The 20,558-nt window shown below is 34.2% G+C and overlaps 1 protein-coding gene across 1 annotated transcript; it reads right to left on the bottom strand.

Annotated features, from left to right (window-relative positions):
* Nucleotides 1-209: 209 nt before the first annotated feature.
* On the bottom strand, nucleotides 210-19,356 carry LOC100072705 (amine sulfotransferase-like). Its single transcript, XM_005596896.3, has 6 exons — nucleotides 19,211-19,356; nucleotides 17,198-17,406; nucleotides 11,426-11,552; nucleotides 10,479-10,573; nucleotides 2,839-3,025; nucleotides 210-1,375 (listed from the first exon to the last, which is right to left on the bottom strand). The coding sequence occupies exons 1-6, from the start codon at nucleotides 19,350-19,352 to the stop codon at nucleotides 1,254-1,256; spliced, it is 882 nt and encodes a 293-aa protein (XP_005596953.1). The 5' UTR covers nucleotides 19,353-19,356; the 3' UTR covers nucleotides 210-1,253.
* Between the last annotated feature and the right edge of the window lie 1,202 nt (nucleotides 19,357-20,558).

Below are 20,558 nucleotides of genomic sequence, written 5' to 3'. Positions count from 1 at the left end.
GTGGCTGTGGATTAAAATGTTTACGATTGTAAATTTACTAAATTTTTCCTTTTAAGTTTCTTCTACTGCTTTTAAGCTTCAAAAGTTTCTATTTCAGAATTAACAGATTCACCTACAGTTTTCCAGTCATTCAGAATGATTTTGCCTTAAATATTTAGTTATTAAACACATGTGAAATTAGTTTATTGAATGATATGCTATAGACACAATTATAGTTTTTAATTTTTATTTTTATGGCAGTAACAGTGGATTATAACATTATATAACTTTCAGATGTACATCATAGCATATTTTGAATTCTGTGTAGATTACATCATGTTCACCACCCAAAGACTAATTATAATCCATCACCACACATGCGTGCCTAATCTCCCCTTTTGCCCTCCTCCCTCCCTGCTTCCCCTCCGGTACCCATCAATCCAATCTCTGTTGCTATGTTTGTTCGTTGTTGTTTTTATCTTCTACTTATAAGTAAAATCACATGGTATTTGATTTTCTCCCTCTGACTTATTTCACTTAGCATAATACCCTCAAGGTCCATCCATGTGGTCACAAATGACCGGATTTCATCATTTCTTATGGCTGAATAGTATTCCATTGTGAGTATATACCACATCTTTTTTATCCATTCGTCCCTTTATGGGCACCTAGATTGCTTCCGAGCCTTGGCGATTGTGAATAATGCTGCGATGAACATAGGGGTGCATGTATCTTTGTGCATTAGGATGCAATTATATCTTTTCATCAAAATGGTGAAGTGATTGAACCGTTAGATGATTAATCTATCTGTGACCCTTGAACTCCAGTGCAAACTTTGTGATCTGGTAAATTGTTAAACAGAGACATGTGAATTCTCTATTTTGACATTCACATTGATTTTAAGCCAAAGGATTAAAGTTTAATAGTAAACATAGAAGGATTTTTAATGTTTCATTCACCATTACTGAATCGTAGATTTTTAAAAAATACACACCACAGAAGAGTGTCTCAAGACACTTACAATTCATGTTGCGTGCTTTCTGTTTTTCCTGTATCCTACAGGCTATCAGTGCAGACTATCTCCCAAATCAATGTAATTTTTGAAATTTCAAAGTGTTTATCAAATCCATGGCAACTAATCTAAGCATAGTTCACTCATTTTTTAATCAATAAAGTTTTATAGTTAACTCTTGTACGAGAAGCACAAGTTAATATCTATATTAAAATATTCTCTCTAGCTAGTAGATTTTCTATATGATTCTTTTGAACTACTTCTACTCCTCATTTATATCCCAGATGAACTTCAAGGGAAAATCTTTCATCTTCCTTTGGAATATTCTGTCGAATCTCTCATTTTGCTCCACAGTCAAGTGATTTTTCCAGTCTCCAATGGTACCTAGTGAGATAAGCACACGAACAGCATCTGGGTGAGGAAGTAGCACCGTCAGGGCAAAGTTTCCTGCAACCCTCTTTAATCTCTTCTCCAGGCCAAGCTAAATATCTGTTAGTTCTCTGTGTGCTTTGATACTTCACCTTTCCTTATGCGGGATGAGCTAGGAAACAAACTTAGGAACACAGTAACACAGGAAATAGAGTTACAGCCCACCTCCCTATCTGATAGACCTCCAACAACCACTACCATTAAATTACAGCCTTTCTTTGGAAGGAAAAACAAAACTAAAATATATGAAAAGATTAGAATATTTAAATATATTTTACTAATTGCTGGGCACCATACCTGGCAAACTACATCTATCATGCAGTATAAATCTTAACCAAACCCTAAAAGTAAGTATTTCTTTATTCTTAAAGTTGAAAGAACTGAAATCCAAACATTTTCAAGTAATGAAGTGAGGGTCGTAGAGGTAGTTAGAGCTGTCATTGCTGCAGTTTCACTTGATAAAGGTTTGAAGCTATCATTAAGCAAATTTTGTAATGAAGATTAATAATTTGACATCTTCATCTATCAAATTTTCTTATGTAAACATTATTATTGGCATTTGGAACAGGTAGCAAGCTATTATGAGCATGAGAATTACTTTATATCTGATTTAATTGAGCAATGAGAAGTCAAGTTTGGTAATAAATGGGATTAAAGACTAAGCAATAATTTTTTAAAAATCAATATCTACAGAAATTTTAATAAATCTTTACATAATTAAGAATTAACGTCCATAATCATAATGCAGCTATGAATAAATTAGAAAGTAAAATACTAATAAAATAGAGAAGTGCAAATTATCTTTTAGACTGATGTACATTAAAAAGATTAAATTAAAAATTTTGAACTTAAGGAGCATCAGGAAAAGAATATATTCATTCTTAACTACTCCTGGCATGTTATAAGAGCACAAGAAAATTTCTTGCATGTTGTTGAATAATTGAATTCATGCCAGGTTCAGTTAATTAAATATCAATCTACTTTTTACAATGAAAAAATCTGATGCATGAGATAATAACAGAAATACAAACTTGGTTCACCACAATAAAATTTATATTGTTTACTTCTAAAATATTCCAGAAGAAATATAGGAAAATAAGAATTGGAGCTCTCATCACATATATCCTTAGCCTTCAGGTAACACTTGCTAACAAATTTTAAAGAGTAGATAATGTGGACTAGAAGGAAGGAATCTAATGTTTATTTGTCAGGGCTAAGTGTCAGGCTCTGTAGTAAAGGACTGTTTGGTTTGCTGGGATACTTTTCATGGCCACTTTCAGTTAGGATGTTTGATTTTCTCTAGGGCCCACATGGCAGTACTTAGAGGGATATGATGGCAGCACTCCTTAATTACTGTAAGGGCCTGGGACTCAAGGGAACTCTCAATACTTTTGCTTCTGTAAACCATTGAGGATCACCTTTGCGCAGGAAATAGCCCTCATTTGTTCTTGTCCCGATTTCATGTTTTATAACATGATCATAATTTGCTTGTGGATCAAACTTCATGTTCTGAAATGTAGCCTTTCTCACAACAGCTTCCAGGTCCTCTTCACTCAGTTCTTTCTCAAGAAAGCTGCTGATTTTAAGCACAGAACTTCTGAGATCCTGAAGGAATTGTGGGTATGAGAAAGTATTCAGCTTACAAGGAATACATGAGTTCCATTCAAACATTTTGTCACATTTTGAAAACCTAAAGGTAATTGGGCTTATCCTAAGTCTAAAGTTTGACAAGGATGTGTACTTCCTTATTCTTTCTATGAAAACGAAAGCCACGATTGCCAGCTTTGTTAGAGTTTCCTACTGCTTGATTTTATTAGGACAGCTCACCTTCATTCATCAATTCAACCAATACATTTAGAAAATCCTATATGTTTCAGAAACTGTGCTAGGTGCTGGGGAAGTTTATGAGAACAATAATATGCTATATGTGCTTGTTAAGAGTTTACAATTTCATGAGGGATAGAGGAAGGCAAGTAACTAAATACAAAGGGCCCAAGAAAGAAAAACCAGGTCTGGAAGGCTTCACTGTTGACGTCTACCAAACATTTAAAGAAGAATTGACACCAATCATCAAACTCTCAAAACATTGAAGAGGAAACACTTCTAACTCATTTAGTAAGGCTATCATTACTTTGATACCAAAACCAGACAAAGACACTACAAGAAAAGAAAACTAAAGAACAACATCACTTAAGAAAGGTAAGATGCAAAAATCCTCAACAACTTACCAGCAAAACGAATTTAACAACATACTGAAAATATATACCATTTTCAAGTGGCATTTACTCCTAGAAAGCAAAGAAGTTTCAACATATGAAAATTAATCAATGTACTACATGACAGTTAAAGAAGAATGGGGGGAAAAACCCACATGATCATCTCAATTGATGCAGAAAAAAGCATTTGACAATACTCAAAACCTTTCCATACTCAATGGTGAAAGATGAAAGACATTCTGCTAAGATCAGGAACAAGGCAAGGATCCCCATTCTCAACGCTTCTATTCACTATAGCACTAGAGGTTCCACCCAGAGAAATTAAGCAAGAAAAAGAAATAAAGGCATCCAAACAGGAAAGGAAGAAGTAAAATTATCTCTGTTCACAGAAAACATAATTTTATATACAGAATACAATAAAAAGTTCACAAAAAAACTGTTAGAAGTCCTAAACAAGTTCAGCAAAGTCAAAGTATACAAAAAACATGCAAAAATCAGTTGTATTTCTATACACTAACAATGAAGAGTCAAAAAAAGAAATCTAGAAAAGAAATCCATTTGTGAACGCATCAAAAAGAATAAAATACTTAAGAATAAAAACTAAGGAGGTGAGACTTGTGTACTGAAAACTACAAAACATAGCTAAACAAAATTAAAGAAAACTGAAATAACTGGAAAAACATCCTGTGTTAATGTATTGGAAGAATTAATAATGTCAAGATGTAAATACTTTCTAAAGTGATCCTTAGATTCACTGCAATCTCTAGCAATATCTGAGTGATATTTTCTGAAGATAGAGAAATTCATCCTAAAATTCATATGGAATCTCAAGGGACCCAGAATAGCCAAAACAATCTTGAAAAAGAAGAACAAAGTTGGAGGCATCACACTTCCTGATTTCAAAATTTACTGCTGCAAATCCACAGTTATCAAAACAGGGTGGTACTGGCACAAAGAGAGACACATAGACAAAAAGAACAGAATAGAGAGCCCAGAAAGAAACTTTCATATATAAGGCGAAATGAACTTTGACAAGTGTACCAAGACTGTTCAATGGGGAAAGACAGTCTTTTCAGCAAATGCTGTTTAAAAAACTGGATATCTACACGCAAAAGATAAACTTGGACTCCTTCCTAGTATACCATGTACAAAAATTAATTGAAAATGGATCAGACCTAAACATAAGAGCTAAAATTTAAAATTCTTAGAAGAAAACATAGGAGAAAAGCTTCATGACATTGGAAGTGACAATGATGCTTTGGACATGCAACAAAAAAAATAGATAAAATGGATTATGTCAAAATAAAAAATTCTGTGCACCAATGAACAATAACAATGAAAAGGCAACCCATGGACTACAAGACACTTCCAAATCGTATATATGATATGAGGCTAATATTGAGAGAGCATAACAAACAACACTTTACAACAAAAAAAACAAACATGCAGTTAAAATATGAGCAAAGGAGTTAAGTAGATATTTCTCCAAAGAATATATCCAAAAGGTCAATAAGCATATGAGAAAATACTCAAGATCTCTAATCATTAGGGAAACACAAGCCAAAAACCACAATGAGATACCACTTCACACCCATTAGAATAGCTATGATTTTAGAAAAACAAAAACAAAAACAGAAAATAACAAATGTTGATGAGAATGTGGAGAAATAGGAAGTGTGGAGTAAAAATAAATGTGAATGTAACATTGCGCTGTTTTAATGGAAAATAGTACTCATAGTATTGTGGCTCCCCAAAAACCTATGAAAAGAATTACCATGTGATCGAACAATTCACCTTGTGGGTATATATCCAAAAGAATTGAAAACAGAGACTGAAACACATATTTGTACACTCATGTTCACAGTAGCATTATTCAAAATTGTCAAACTGGAAGCAATGCATGTGTCCACCAATGGATCAATGGATAAAAAACTGTGGTATATGCAAACAATGAAATATTATTCCACCTTAAAAAGGAATGAAACTCTGTCATGTGCTACAACACAGATAAATTCTGATCACATTATACTAGCTGAAATAAGCCAGTTAGAAAAAGACAAACACTATGATTCCACTCAGATGAGACGCTTAGAGTAATCCAATTCTAAGAGACAGAAAATAGAAGGGTGGTTGCCGAGGGCTGGGAGGAGAGGAGAATGTGGAGTTATTGTTTTGAGATATAAAGTTTCAGTTCTACAAGAGGAAGAAAGCTCTGGACATGGATAGGCATGATGGTTTCACAACTATGTGAATGTACTTAATGCCACAAAACTGTACACTTAAAAATGGTAAATTTTATGTTACAGACATTTTGGAGGCAAAATTGGAAAAAGAAACACAATGAGCAATGGTAGCTCATAGGAAAAAGAGATTAATTTTACCTTGAAGAAGTTAGAGCAATTTTCAAGAAGAAAAAACATTTCTTCCATTTCAAGAAGGAAGGATAAGAAATGTCTCTGTAAAATCAGGAGAATTCCTTTCTGAGTATAAAAGTAAGTCCCAAGTTACAGAAACTTGAAATTCCTTCCATATTCAATGAAAACTGAACTCCAGTGTGCTTCGTACTTGATAGACTCACAAGTGATGTAGCTGGAAAGGCAGATTGGAGACAGGATGAAAGGCCCCACTGAGCTTGCTGAGTATCTTAGTACTTACCTCTTAGGTGATAACAGTCAGTGGAAGAGGTTGAGTGTGATTGGTGACTAAAATAATAGGACCCTAGTTATCAAATTATTTCTACAAAAATTTTTATATGAAACGACTGACACGCAATCAAAATATGCAAGAACATGAAGAGATGAGACGCTGTAGCTAAAACCCAGCAGAGGTAAAAACAGGGAAATAGAATGATAGATGTTACAGATACTGCAACTATCAAAAAGAATTTTCACATAACTATGCTTACGGAATTCAAGGTGATAAAACACAAAAATAAAAATTTGATAAAAACCTATAAAATATAAAACATAATATAACAGATTGAAAATCGATCCCAAGTCCTGAATAGAGATGAAGATCTTGGTGAATAATTCTAACAGCACATGAGACTCAGATGAATGCAGAAATAACAAACTGGGAGCCAGGGACAGAAGGAAACATTCAGAATGACACATCATGGAGAGACAAAACAGAGAACAGCTTTCTCTAAAAAGCATTCTTTGCTTGGAAGACAGCTTGGAAGACTCTTTCCCATGTCTCTGAAGTTCTCTACTTGTGATCTTTCCTCAGCATGTGAGCCATTCCTCAACACTGCCGCTTTCACTGTCCATCATCCTGCGCTGGATCCCACCAAACAGTAAGCTGTACTTCATTGACGACAAGGAGCACTGCTCTCCTTTACCACCCTACTGCTTCAGTCTCCAGACATTACTACACCCAGGCCCGTGGGTATGCATGAATTTCTTAATGCAAGTTTCAACCAAGTACAACATATAAAGGACAGATGATGAGAGGGGAAAGGTTCAATCTTTCACTGTATTAGGTTGTCCCCAGGTTAGGCCACTAAACTCTGCTCCTCAGTTCTTTTAAGATAAATAAAACTTTCTTAAGATTTTTTTACATTTTAAAATAAAACACACATGCAGAAAAGGCATAAAACAATTGTGCAGCTTAATGAATTATTATGAAGTGAACACTCATGGTTCCAAATGCATGTCAAGAAACTGAATAATGCCAGTATTCCAGAACCACACCAAACAAATCCCTTTCCTAATCGTAAACATTACCCTCCACCTTGAAAATGACCGCTATTCTTATGTTTATAATAACTACTTCTTTACTTTTATTTACAGTTTTATCATCTAAATATGAAACCTCAAACAGTATAGTCATTTCCCTCCATTCAAACTACAGACAGCTCAACACTTGAAACAGGAAAGTGGTAAATGATTTTTTTATAGATACTATGTTCCAGAGATACCACCTCTAAGTCAGTGGGAAATGTTCAAAATCTTCTGGGATAAACCATATGGGCTTTGGGTGTTTCTGATGCAATTACCATTGGAGAATCAGTCATAAACAGTATTAGCCAAAATTAACAAAAAAATTTCCAAGGGAAGATCTCGAAGTCTATTACAACATTGATGGATACCTCATTGCTTGAGAAAATTGGGATCCTTTTCTTGATAGAGCTTTAAGAGAAACACTTGACTTGACTAAGATCTATCTTTCCTGACAGGGGAAATTGAAAAAAGATTCTCTTCCTATTATATGGTAAAAAAAAAAAAAATTTTTTTCTTTGAAAGACTGTTGAAAAACCTAGATGAAAAAATAAACAAAGTGCTACTTGATGGAAAGTAAGAGAAAAGTGATATCAGGTGATAATATATTGATGACAGAATAGAGAAATATTCAAGACATTTTGCATAGCTGAGGTCTCTTTGTCCAAATTTTCAGTAAATTCTATTGTTTATGAATGCTTTCGTTGTAAGCACATTCTTGCAGAGGAACTCTAGTGTAAAAGTATGGAAGGAATCAAATTTGCATTTGAGATGGTCACTCTGATTGAAGAATGGAAAATATATGATGATGAGGGGAGATTTTAGGTAGGTGGACCAATTAGAAAAGCTACTGTAGAAACTAAGCAAAAGATGATAGTGACCTGGACCAGGGAAGAGGCAAAAGGAGTGAGATAAGTTGTGTCTTCCACAAAGATTTCAGAGACAGAATTCACATGACTTAGTGACTGATTGATGAAATGAAGATGTAAGGGTGAAGGAGGTGTTAAGCATGAATCTCGGTTTCTGATTTAGGTCACTTAAATTACAAGTGCAATTCATGGGAGGAGAAGCAGTTTTTGTTGGGAGGCGATAAATTCTATACTGCACATAAAAGTAAGTATATAGAAGACAGTTACAACATATATATGCGACTGGGCTGGCGATGTATATCTGGGATTCATCAATTTATTGTGCAATCTACTCCAGCCTGGTTTGCAGTATCTCATACTATATACTTCATGTCACTTGATTTAATGGAAATTTTAACTCTCTTTTTTTACTGGACTTCTCAACAGCCTTAAATATCTTCAAAGGATATTGAAGACCACTCTTGGCACACCCACTTGGATTCTCTGTCACCACACGCTCCTTGTTTTCTTCCTGCCTTTCTGATTGTTCCTTTTCTGTTCCCTTGGTGGGCTCACCCTTCTCTATCAAGACTCCATGTCTTAAGGTCTCTCAGTAATAGATTCTAGTTTCTACTTTCTTCTCCCTCTCTCCCTCCTTTTCCCTTTCGTTCTCCCTTTCCCTCTGCCCACTCCCTTGACACTTTCAGTTTTATTTACATTCATAGTTTCAGTTATATTCTATACAGTGATGATGCCCAAATTAATATTATTGATATTCTCAGCACAAACCTCTTCTTTGGCCTTTAGACTTGTGTTTTCCACTTATTTCCAATACCTTCATCTGGATACTGCTAAGTTACTTTGAACTCCAGATGTCAAAACCAATCTCATAATCTTCTCCCTCTAGCCTTACTCTGCTTCGGTGTTCCCTAAACACCTTCATGAATGACACGATTATGTAAACACAAATATATAAACATAAACCGGGAATATAGGAAGCATCCTTGACATCTCTCTCTTTCATTTTTCCTATATATAATCCCTTTCCTTTTTAACTCCTAAATATGTCTTAAACTTAGCATTCTCTCTGAACTCAACAATACCTTTCAGTCAAAAGAACCACTGATTTTCAGTGGATTAGCACACTGGTCTGTAACAAGTTTGCCTATATTCACTATTGTCACTTTTCAATACATGAATGAGAATGATATTCTAAAAATATTAATTCTATCACATTGCTATCTTTCTTATAATTCTTAAAGGGCTCCTTAATGTTTTTTAAGGTTAAAGTAATCACCGTCTTTAACATAATCTACAGACCTTGCACAATCTGGCTCCTGGAAACCTGTCTATCTTAATCTTTTATCACTTCTACTTGCTTTTAACTTCTTCCTTCAGTTCTTCAAGGGTGTTATGTACTTTATGCTTCAGGGAATTTGCACATTCTCTTTTTGATGCTTAGAACTCTCTTTTACCCTTTCTCCCTTTGTTAATTCATATTCGTTAGCTTGCTGTTTCCAAAAACATTGCCTATCACCTTCGATTATACCAGATCCCCTTACTCCATATACTGATATCACACCCGCAGCTATTCTTAACAACACTTATCACACTTTTAATTATAAATATCTTCTTGGGGAATACCTGTCTTCCTATTGGCTTATAAACTGTAGGAATAAAAGGTTCATTCCTCTTTTTCTCAGAATTTAATGCCTGTGACATGGTAGGCTCTCAATTTTTAGAAATGAGATAATAAATCAAATATCAATCAGAGATCACAAAATAGTGAACTTCAAATGTGTTTTTTTAAATTTATGCGATGTTTTAAGGCAGCTTTCAATGGATGCCAGTATGTAAACATTATGTGATTTCACAGGACAGCTACCTTGCAAGATTCTCTTAAAAATACAAGAAGAATTTGCATCACAGGACACACATTCACCTCTGTTTCATTAGCCATATCTCAGTGGCTACTCACCCCAGAACTCCACAGTGCCCTTTCTTTGTTTAAAGCCACTGGTGCTCTAGACACTTAAGTTTGCTTTTCTTGCTACACACGGTTATATGGAAAGAAATTATAAAAGATGACTGTGTACCATGAGAGGACAGTCCTCAAGAAGACCAGTGATTAGGGGATGGGCAGGAAATTAGAAACCCCAAAAGAAGGCTAAGAAATAGTTAGGTACGAAGATAACTAGGGGAATGTGGTTCATTGAAAACAAAATGAGAAAGAGTTTCATAGAAATAATAAAAAACAAAAACCTTCTCCTCTTACCTTCTTCATCTCCTCATACATCATGAACAGAATATTGAAGTCATGTTTGTGCTCATACCAGCCTCTGATGTGATCAAACCAAAGGCTTCCTATCACTGTGGGGAAAATTAATAAGTAATAAGGTAAAGATGTTGTACGTATTGAACAGCAATCTATAGCCTTTCTTTTCTGTTCTGGAATTCTCAGAAGGAAAAATAAAGCTCCACCACTGAACATCCATGCTGTCTTTTAAAAATGGTGTTCTGGGGAACAATTACATGCTTTTAGTAGAAACTTGCTTTTCCTATGTGTCTAGGAAAGCAGCAATGCAGAAAAAAGAAGCCGAGAGAACTAATTTTGAAGATTTCTTTCAGATAAGCCTCTTCCTTTTCCTTCTTCCCCCACCTGAAATCACATGTCTTTATTTCTCCTCTTACTGTCTATTCTACGATCTCTGCATAGCAATTATATCTGTCTACAGCGAGAGAGAACCTGAATATAATCTTCAAAATGAATGGGAGCCCCAAGTCCACACTCCTCAAGACTCTTGTATCAATCTATCTTCCTCATTGTTGGAATGAAAATTCCACAGCTGCCACATAAGGCCGAACACAGGTCCATGACAGAGCACAAAACTACATCTACCCTGAGCAGAGCTCTTCAGAAACACATGAATCAAGCTAGTTTGAATTGCTAGGCCATTTGTGGTTTTATTACGATTGGGTTAAAATCTCTCTTAAACAATATGTCTTTGTAACCTTGACAATCCCCAAGGTGGTCCTGGTGAGGCTGGCAAATCCAGTGGGTGGCAGATTAAGTTGACAGACAATAGTAACCACGTGTGTGCCTTCCACTTTCAATCATTACCCTTTTCCATATTTCTAAATTATGTTCCCTAAGTTTGAGAATTTGCTACGTGGCAACATTGCCTCACAAACGTGTTGTTTAATAAATAAATTCAGAGTTACCTTTTCCATCTAGAAACTTTTTCATGAACTGTTCTATGTTATCTGTAGCTTCTAATGTAACCAACAAATTTGAAAAGTGAAAATATGAGATCAAAACATCCTTGGGGTTTCTGTAGATGTAAAGAATCTGCAAAGGAGATAATATATTCTTAATAATTCTTGGTTATTCTTACAGTTTTTTTAACACTAACATAGTATTTCATTATATAAATGCATAATAATTTATTTCATCCAGTTTACTACTCAGGGATATTGAGTATCCCCAATTTCTTGCTATTGCAAAGACTGTTGCAATAAATAACTTTATTCACAAGACCTTTCACATGTACAAGCATACAGGACTAATTTCTAAAGGTGAAATTATTAATTTCTAAGTTTGATTAATATTGCAAATTACCTGCATAAGAGTTCTTTCAATATGCTCTCATGATAATTAAGTGATACTAGATACACAGCCAAGGTAGCACTGGAGTGCAACGAATAAAGGAAAAAATACTTAACAGATGATGTTGAAACAAATAATTATCCACATGGGGGAAAAAAAAGAGAATGGATTTTTACCTCACAACATACACAAAAATCATTTACAAATGGCTTAAGCTTTAAATATGAAAGTAAAACTTTGACATCTAAAAAAGAGAGAATATATTTCTGATCTTGGAGAAGAGAAGGATTTCCTTAACAGGAAAAAATCATTTAAAGTGTTAAAATGAAAAACAAAGACCAGCCTTGAAAATTCCCAGAGTCTAATGTAGTTTCTTTTGCAAGATTAACTTGACCTGGATCATTTCACGCTATGCCTCTGAAAATCATAAGCAAACTTAACCTGGTTGCCAAGGTTGATATGAGGTAATCACTGACCAATTCCTTATCATTTATAAAATTCTAATGTTACGACCAATTACTGTGAAGAATAAACAGCCACTGCTTTCTCACTACATAAGCTGCTTCATAACAACATACCCTGGAGCCTCATTCCATGTTTTGGTTTGAGTGCTCTTGATTTGCAAACTGTCTTTTAGGTGTGTGCACAATAAACATTTACTAATTACTACTTCAGTGATTTATCTGTTTGAATTCTGTTATTTCTGAACTTTTGACGTTTTATGGCATCAGAAGAGGGATCCAAAGCAGACCCTTAATGACTCTGAGGCCGATAAGCAAACAGGTGCTGGTACCCAGAGAGTCCATTGATATCACTGCTTTCTCATCGACCCTGGAATTTGAGGGTAAGTCTCCCTCAGATCTGAGCTCCACTCTCTTTTCAATTTGAGCTCTCTGACTTTATTGTAATGCCTATATTTTGTTTGTGGAAGCTTCTTGTTAAGTCATTCTGTTCTGTTCAAAAGTGGGGAAAGCATGTAATTCCCCGTGTTTTGCAACAGCTGGGAAACTGTCCCCTCGTGGTTGAAATGTCTTAGGAAATCTAAAGGCAAAGACGGATTCCATCTGGTCTAAAGTAAAATGATTGTTCCCGAAAAAGAAAGGAAGAAGATAGGACAAAACCTAAATAGATATTGAAAATTGTAGTAGGTTCGTGGAAAAGGAATCTTGAGAAAAGAATTTTATGTACTTTCAAACAGGCTTAGCTTGGAATGGATTTATTTAAGTGAAAAAAAAGAGAGAGAATTTTAACATCAAAAGTATACTGGTGCACCATTACAATTTGGTTTTCCCTCTGTTAAAATCACAAAGTTAGTTAGGTCATTAGTCTGCTCTTAATAAGCAATTGTGAACAAAGTTGTTTACCTTTGATGTAATCTGTCTAGGAAACAAAGATTCTGTGTCTCATTTGTTGTCTGTGCTCCATGTTGTTTTTATCAAGTCTTTGATTACTTAGAAAAAAGAAACTGAGCCTTCTCTATTAAAAGAGTTAAGTTATTTTTACAACTGAATAGCTTTCTGTATTTGCCTTTGAAATATTTTAATTGTCAGCTTGGCTGAATGGATAACTAAGCTTTGTTTCACAGTGACTATGTTTCTGTTTGATCAAGTGTACTAAATCTTTTGACATTTTTAACTAACTTCCTGAAATCGAATTCTAAATGAAGCAAAAAGAGAAATGGTTGCTCTGAGTCCATGATAGTAGTGATTCACAGTAATCCTTCTTAAATTGGCCATAAAACTTTTTAATGAACTTCATAAGTTAGAACTCTTTTAGTACTATCACCTATGGATAGTGCCATAATACTAATAATCAATGATGACAAAGTTAAAAAAGAAAATACATAAACACTTGGAGAAAAAATCCTCAAAATAACTCGGACCAATTAGAAAACTAAAATTGAAATGATAGATTATAGATATAACAAAATTATCTCTATAGCAATGTTACAAAGGACAGTCCTCATTTTAAAATGTCAATATTTAAAAATTAAACACTGTATACAGATAATGCTAATCATTTAACTAAAGAAAGCAGAAAAATAAATGCAAACAAAATATGAAGAAATAATTATTTAAAATGAAAACAGAAATCAATGAAGTAGAAAATATTAAATTATGTTTCAAAAAGAAGAGAGTTCTTTGGAGGAAAAAAAACATAAACTGCCGATATCCTGAAAAATGTGAAAAGGAAAGAATATAAAATTTTTCATCATTACAAGTGGATGAAAAAGATGTAATCACAAAATTGGAGAAAATTCATCAGATCATGAAAGAATATGCTAATGTATTGTAATAATTTTCCATGTTTTGAAATGTAGATGAAATGTGGATAATTTGCTTTGAAAACAAAATTATAACATCAGTATAGAGAAAGGAAGCTAATTTAAAGAACCTGATGAGAAAAATGAAAATATTGTAGAACTGAGAAGCTCACAGCATCGGATAAATTTATAATGGACTTTAATCAAATCTTCAAAACATTCAATTAATGTATATTTTTTAAACTACGTAATAACTTAGCAAAAATACAAAAAGCTTAAAAATTTATTTTACTAGAATTACAGTGATGCTAAAATCTAATGAAGATAGAGCAATCATAGAAAATTGAAGACCAGTTTTAAAATAATTACAGACTAAATTCCTGAGTAAATTAACAAAATTCTTCCAGCACTACATTAAACAAGTGCTATACTATAAGCAAATAGGATTTATTCCAGAAATAGAACATCATTAAATTGTTAATGCATTTCATTTCACTATAGATCAAATGGGGAAAAGACATGGCATCTTCAAAGTTGCCAAAAAAAGCATTTTATGTGATTAGATCTTTTCAGAACAAAGACAAAACAAAGGTAAAAGTAAACCCCTACGTAAACAAGAAGAGAAAAAATTTCTCAGCAAGATGTGCCTCAAAAATCAATTGTAAAACAAAACAAAACAAAACAACAAGGAAAGATACTAAAAATGCCAGAGTCAAGGACAGCAGAACATTTACCACCTACATTATTCTATTTTTTCTGCAGATTTTAACTACCAAAAGAGAAAAAAAGGAAGTGTAAACATTGAAAAGTAATGGAAAATAAACCATATTACTATTTTAAGATGAAATCTGTTCCAGAGAATAAACGGAAAATTAATAAAAGAGATTAAGGGGGTCTGAGTACAAAACCAAATGCTTTTTCTTTGTAACAGCGGTAACTAACAGAAAAGATAGTAGTGAAAAAGTTTTCCAGTTCATAATATCCATGAAAAAATTTTTTAAAAAACTGGAAATTTAGGAAAGAAATATGTAAAAAGCAAACAAAGAACAAAATAGCACATTTGGGGCCCATAAATGTAGATCTGATAAATAAAAAGAAATAAAATGATGCTGGATGGATGTGGGGATACTGCAATGTTAACGATTGTCCCAGAAATAATCTATATATTTAATCTATTTCATTGACTGTGTTAACATCAATGGGGAGTTAATATATTAAAAAAGAAAGTTGAGATCAGCCGCGTGGCATAGTGATTGGGTTCGGAGCACTCCACTTTGGTGGCTCGGGTTCACAGTTTCACGTACCAGGTGCTGGCTTGCACCACTAGTTGGTCACGCTGTGGCAGCGACCAATACTGGCAGAGATGTTAGCTCAGGGCTAATCTTCCTCAAGCAAAAAAAAGGGAAGATTGGGGCCAGCCCAAAGGTACAGCAGTTAAGTTTGCACGTTCTGCCTCCGCGGCCTAGGGTTTGCCAGTTCAGATCCCAGGTGCAGACCTATGCACCACTTGCCAAGCCGTGCTGTAGCAGGCGTCCCACATAAAACAGGGGAAGATGAGCACGGATGTTAGTTAAGGGCCAGTTTTCCTCAGCAAAAAGAGGAAGATTGGCAACAGATGTTGGCTCAGGGCAAATCTTCTTCGGAAAAAAAGAAAAACAAAAGATAAATTTATAACGATTTGCCTTATCAGTTACAATATTTAAAACAGTGAAGAACTGCCACATATTAAACAAATCTATCAATTCTTGGAATAAAGAATCCAGAATGAGAGGGAGCGACTATGGAAACAGCATATCAAACTGTACAGTTCAAAACAGTAGGGAAAGAGTAAATGCTGGGGCGGCCTGTGGCCAAGTGGTTACGTTCACGCGTTCCATTTCGGCGGGCAGAGTTTCACCGGCCCAGATCCTGGGCATCAAGCCATGCTGAGGCGGCATCCCACATAGAGGAGCTAGACAGAGCTGTAACTAGGATATACAACTACGTACTGGGGCTTTCGGGAGAAAAAAAAAAAAAAGGAAGCTTGGCAACAGATGTTAGCTCAGGCCAATCTTTCTCACACACACACAAAAAAAGAGTAAATGCTTAAACAAATCATATCGGGTGAATTGGCTAATACCCTTGGCAAATACCATGCAACAGTCATATTTCAAATCACATGCAGTGTCAGATATAATTTACAATTAAATGTAAAAACTAAAAACATAAAAATTAGGAAAACCCTGGAAAGTATATGCATAATCTTTGTGGTGGCGAAATGTTTTCTTAGCAAGACACAAATGCTAGAAGCTATGAAAGAAAGATTAACAGCTTGGTTAAATAAAATTAAAAGCATTCAATTATTTTTAAAGGTAAACTATTAATTCGGAAAATGTTTGTCTCATTTACTATAAAAGAGTAAATAACAGATAAGCTAAAGGAAAACAGGCAAAGAATGTAAAAGATATTTCAAAGCCCAGAAATATAAAAGAAGATATTCAAACATTAAAACCAAGTTATTTATTACTTATTAAAATGCTAATTACTCAAGGATGAGATTTTTATTCCTAGCACATTAGCAAATGTTGATCATTCCAGTCACTAGTAATTGTGTGAGGAAAAAAACATGTTTATCTGCTATTTGATGAAGAGTAAATTGATAGATTATAGAAGGCAAGTAGATAATACCTACCGTCACTTAAAATATTTGGACACTTTAACCTGAAAACTCTGTTTTTAGGGAAACGGTTCAGCAGATCAAAAAGTGCAAAGATCTATCAGAATATTTATTGCAATGTGATATATAAATTTGTTGCAACCTACCTGTCCATCAATACATGTTCATTATTATATAACCATACAATAAAATCCTACTGAACCATTAATAGAATAGAATTTTAAGTGCTGAAAAAGAATACAAGAATCTTGGCTATATGTTATAAAATTACACTGCAAACTGTGTGTGTGATGACCCAATTTACATAAATACTTATGATTCTATATGTATTTTTAATGTATAAAATGATATAAAGCTAATAATAACCACATTTGAAAGAACGTGTATGAGTGGTGCTGGAGAAGAAAATTGGAAGAAAGTATTTTTGTTTGTGTAAAAGATTCATCATAAGCAATTTCTGTGACATACTTTAGCTCTTTTGTTCTTGAGACCTTTTGGTGCTAAATAATATGGGAGGTGGGAAGAGAAGAGGCGAGGTGATGGTCTCTTCTGATGGTCCATTTTGTGTACATTGTATTCGAGGAAGGGGACTCTATCAATTGTGTCCACCATTTCAGTTCTGTTACGATGTCCCTCAAAATAAATCAAGCTTAATATCTGCTGAGTCCAGATGGTACCTGTAAAAACAAATAATCTTGTTTTCAACCTTGAATTAATTCTTAATAACTCTCAATAGTAAGGGTTTTTATTTCTTTTACCCACTCTAAGTACACACATGAATTTGTCCAAGTTTTTGTGGTTGCATTTTACATTAAAATTAGTAAAGATAAAATCAAGGGCTCTTAGTTCCTTTTTCACTCTGAGCAGCTGTGGTTGTTCTGAGTCCATGATAGGAGTGATTCAGATTAATCCTTCAGCTTTTTGTCTGTTTCCTGTGCTTCATGTGGGGTCTCTTTCTGTTATTTTCTGCGGTTACCTCCATTTCTCCTTTCTTACTCTCCTTTCTTAAAGCTTGATCTTTTAGAAGTATAGACAATTAAAGCTCAAGGCCCATCTCATATCTTTTTTTTTTCATATTATGTAGTGTAGGTCTTCCCATACAATATTGAATATTGAAGCATTCCTGTCTTCTTCCTGATTTTAAATGTAACAGTTTCAATGTTTCACAATTGCACATGATGTTTATGTTTGGTAGATTCTGTTTATCCGGTTAAAGAAGTTCCCTTTTCTCCCTAATTTGCAGCTGGTTTCCATCGTGAATGGATGCTGAATTTTATTGAATGCTTGTTCTGCATCTGCTAAGATGATAATTCAGGCTTTCTCCTATAGTCTAGTAATATAGGTGAACTACATTCACAAATTTTTAAAACAATCTTCACTCTCACTTTAAATCCACTTTGGTCATAGCGTATTTTTTTTGACATTACTAAATTTCTTTTGCCTACATTTGATTTAGAATTTTTGTATCTATGTTCATGAATTTACCATCAATGTTCTAAAAGGATGTGAGATGCTAAAAACCTTACAAATGACACTACTCAATTGATTTATGTACATGATAGATTTGATACAATTTATGGTGATTCCTGGGGAGACACACCAATATCCCCTTCAAAAGGATCAAGAACCCTATAGGCTGTACTGAGGACTGCTGTGTGGTGTCCCAAACATTTGGGCTGGATTAAGGGTGAAGGAAAGACTCTTATGACTGCAGTGCTTGACCTAAAAATAGGCAAACTGAGATGCTACCAACGTCTAAGGGAGGAAGAAAAAAATACCAGTTGTATGTTTCCCAGAGCGGAGGAATCTGTGGATGAGGCAATGGAGTACTAATTTGGAGAAATAAGTAAGAGCATGAATTTCAAAGCAGATTGAAGAGGAGGAACTGGAGCATTTTCATGAAAATCAGGAATAACGTTTTTGTATTGACTTGGATCCAATGTATATTTGAGCAACGTTAACCACTCCATGCAACATTGTTTCAGTGGCACCAACCATCCTATGTTCTAAAAAGCACAATGAAAAAAACAAGATTTTTTTGGAATGTAAGATTTGCAGGCAATTTATTTTAGTTTAAAATTATTTCAGTATTATAGAGAAATACAAAGGAATTATAGTAACTGAAAGGCATATTAGGAATTAGTTCTGAGTAAGATATGGGGCTAAGAAAAATCCTCCTGGGTTTTAAATATGTGTTTTTTCCATTCTCAGACCAGGCCAACAGGTCAGCATTTACCATGTTTCTGGTCTTGGCTCAATATTTGTTTTCCTCATAAGTGACGTTAGAAATGACGATATATGCATCTCACGTGGACTTAATGTCACAGAGTTTGAGATTTCTTTAACTCTTGTTCTGACCCTAAATTGTTGTCTAAATGTAGTTTGGGCTACTGTCAACGTATGGAAAAGGGCACCTTTGTACACATGTATTGGCAAACCAGCGTGAAGACTGGTAACAGATGGTCCACTCCTCCAACTTACCAGATTTTGGATAGGTAATTATGAAGACATCATCATCTCTAATTTCAAAATCATCTAGATTTTCTAGTAGGTCAACATCAACAAAAGAACGTTCAAAATAACAGCCTTTAAAGTTCAATAAATATGCATCTGTGTTGTCCATAGTTATTCACCTGTAAGTAAAAACAGATAAAATCCTTTTCAAGTTCTTAGTGTGTTATAATGATAACTAACACTTATTGATTGTTCAATATGTGCCAAGCACCATCTAAATGTTGTATGTGTATCAACTCATTTGCCATGCTAAACACCTTACATATAATAAATCATCTAATCTTCACAGCAATTCAACGTTGCTAGAAGTACTGTTATTATCACTGTTGGAAAGATGAGGAAACTAACATACTAAGAATCTAAACAGCTTTAACTAAATCCCCATGAGGGAGGTAATATCATGTTTCAAAACATATAGATAAGGAAATTAAAGCACAGGAGGTTCTGCAAAGAGTTCAAGGTTGCCCAGCTGGCAGAGCTGGCAAGATTTGATGCTGGACTATTTGGCCAGAAAGTCCATGCTTTTAATCACTCTACCATATAATTTCTTAGTGTTTTAGATTTTTATTCCTTACATTTTTTAATTGTTATAGAAATGGGAAACTTTTAATGAATGTAGCTTTTATCACTCTTTTGCTTTTCTGGAACGTGAATAATCTGCTAACTCTGAAAGAATCTTCTAAGGCTTTGGGGTCTGATATGCTGTTTCAAACAAATTGTGAAAAATGCTCTGAATAAGTAATAGGAATTGGTTTTACTTTGGAAATATTGTCCTTTTATTGTTGCAAGATATCATATAGTTATTACATTTTCCAATAGATTTTTTTAATCAGAAATCTAAAGTAAATTTATATAAGAAAATCAAAATAGGAAGTAAATAAAGACATATCTGTTCAAAAATTGGACCAATCAAGCATTTCTCTATTAGCTCTGCCTGAGGAATCTATTCTTGAATGTTAAATAGATGAGGGAACCCAAGAAGTTCAAATAACATTAAGTTAGACCCAGTATATATTTTGGTTATGTAGTTTTTAAAAATTTCCGTGCACACCAAAAAAAATGAATTTATTAAAAGTTGTAAAGAGGGCTTTGTCTAAATTGCATGTCAGAAAACAACATTTAAATTCCTTTGCAAACAATCCAAATCACCTGAACAATAGAGGAAAGCCAGAAGTTAGAGTTTTGCTGAGTAAGAGTAGAAAATCACTTGTTTTACAACCATTTGGGTTTCTGAGGAAACATTCCTGTTCTTGGCCCTAAATCAGACTGGTAGAATCAGAATTTGTGGGGAGTGTGTCCCAGAAATCTGCATTTT

Source organism: Equus caballus, chromosome 10 (assembly GCF_041296265.1).
Source record: "Equus caballus isolate H_3958 breed thoroughbred chromosome 10, TB-T2T, whole genome shotgun sequence".
In the NCBI taxonomy this organism is placed as follows: domain Eukaryota; kingdom Metazoa; phylum Chordata; class Mammalia; order Perissodactyla; family Equidae; genus Equus; species Equus caballus.
Note: the sequence above shows the minus strand (reverse complement) of the source record. Positions and strands in the feature narration are given on the sequence as shown.

Excerpts from the sequence above, each read along its gene's own strand:
- LOC100072705 (XM_005596896.3), bottom strand. The coding sequence starts at position 19,352 with ATGGACAACACAGATGCATATTTATTGAACTTTAAAGGCTGTTATTTT. Across the intron at positions 10,574-11,425 it reads AAAGTTTCTAGATGGAAAAG|TGATAGGAAGCCTTTGGTTT; the intron begins GTAACTCTGAAT and ends TTTTCCCCACAG. Across the intron at positions 3,026-10,478 it reads TGTATGAGGAGATGAAGAAG|GATCTCAGAAGTTCTGTGCT; the intron begins GTAAGAGGAGAA and ends CAATTCCTTCAG.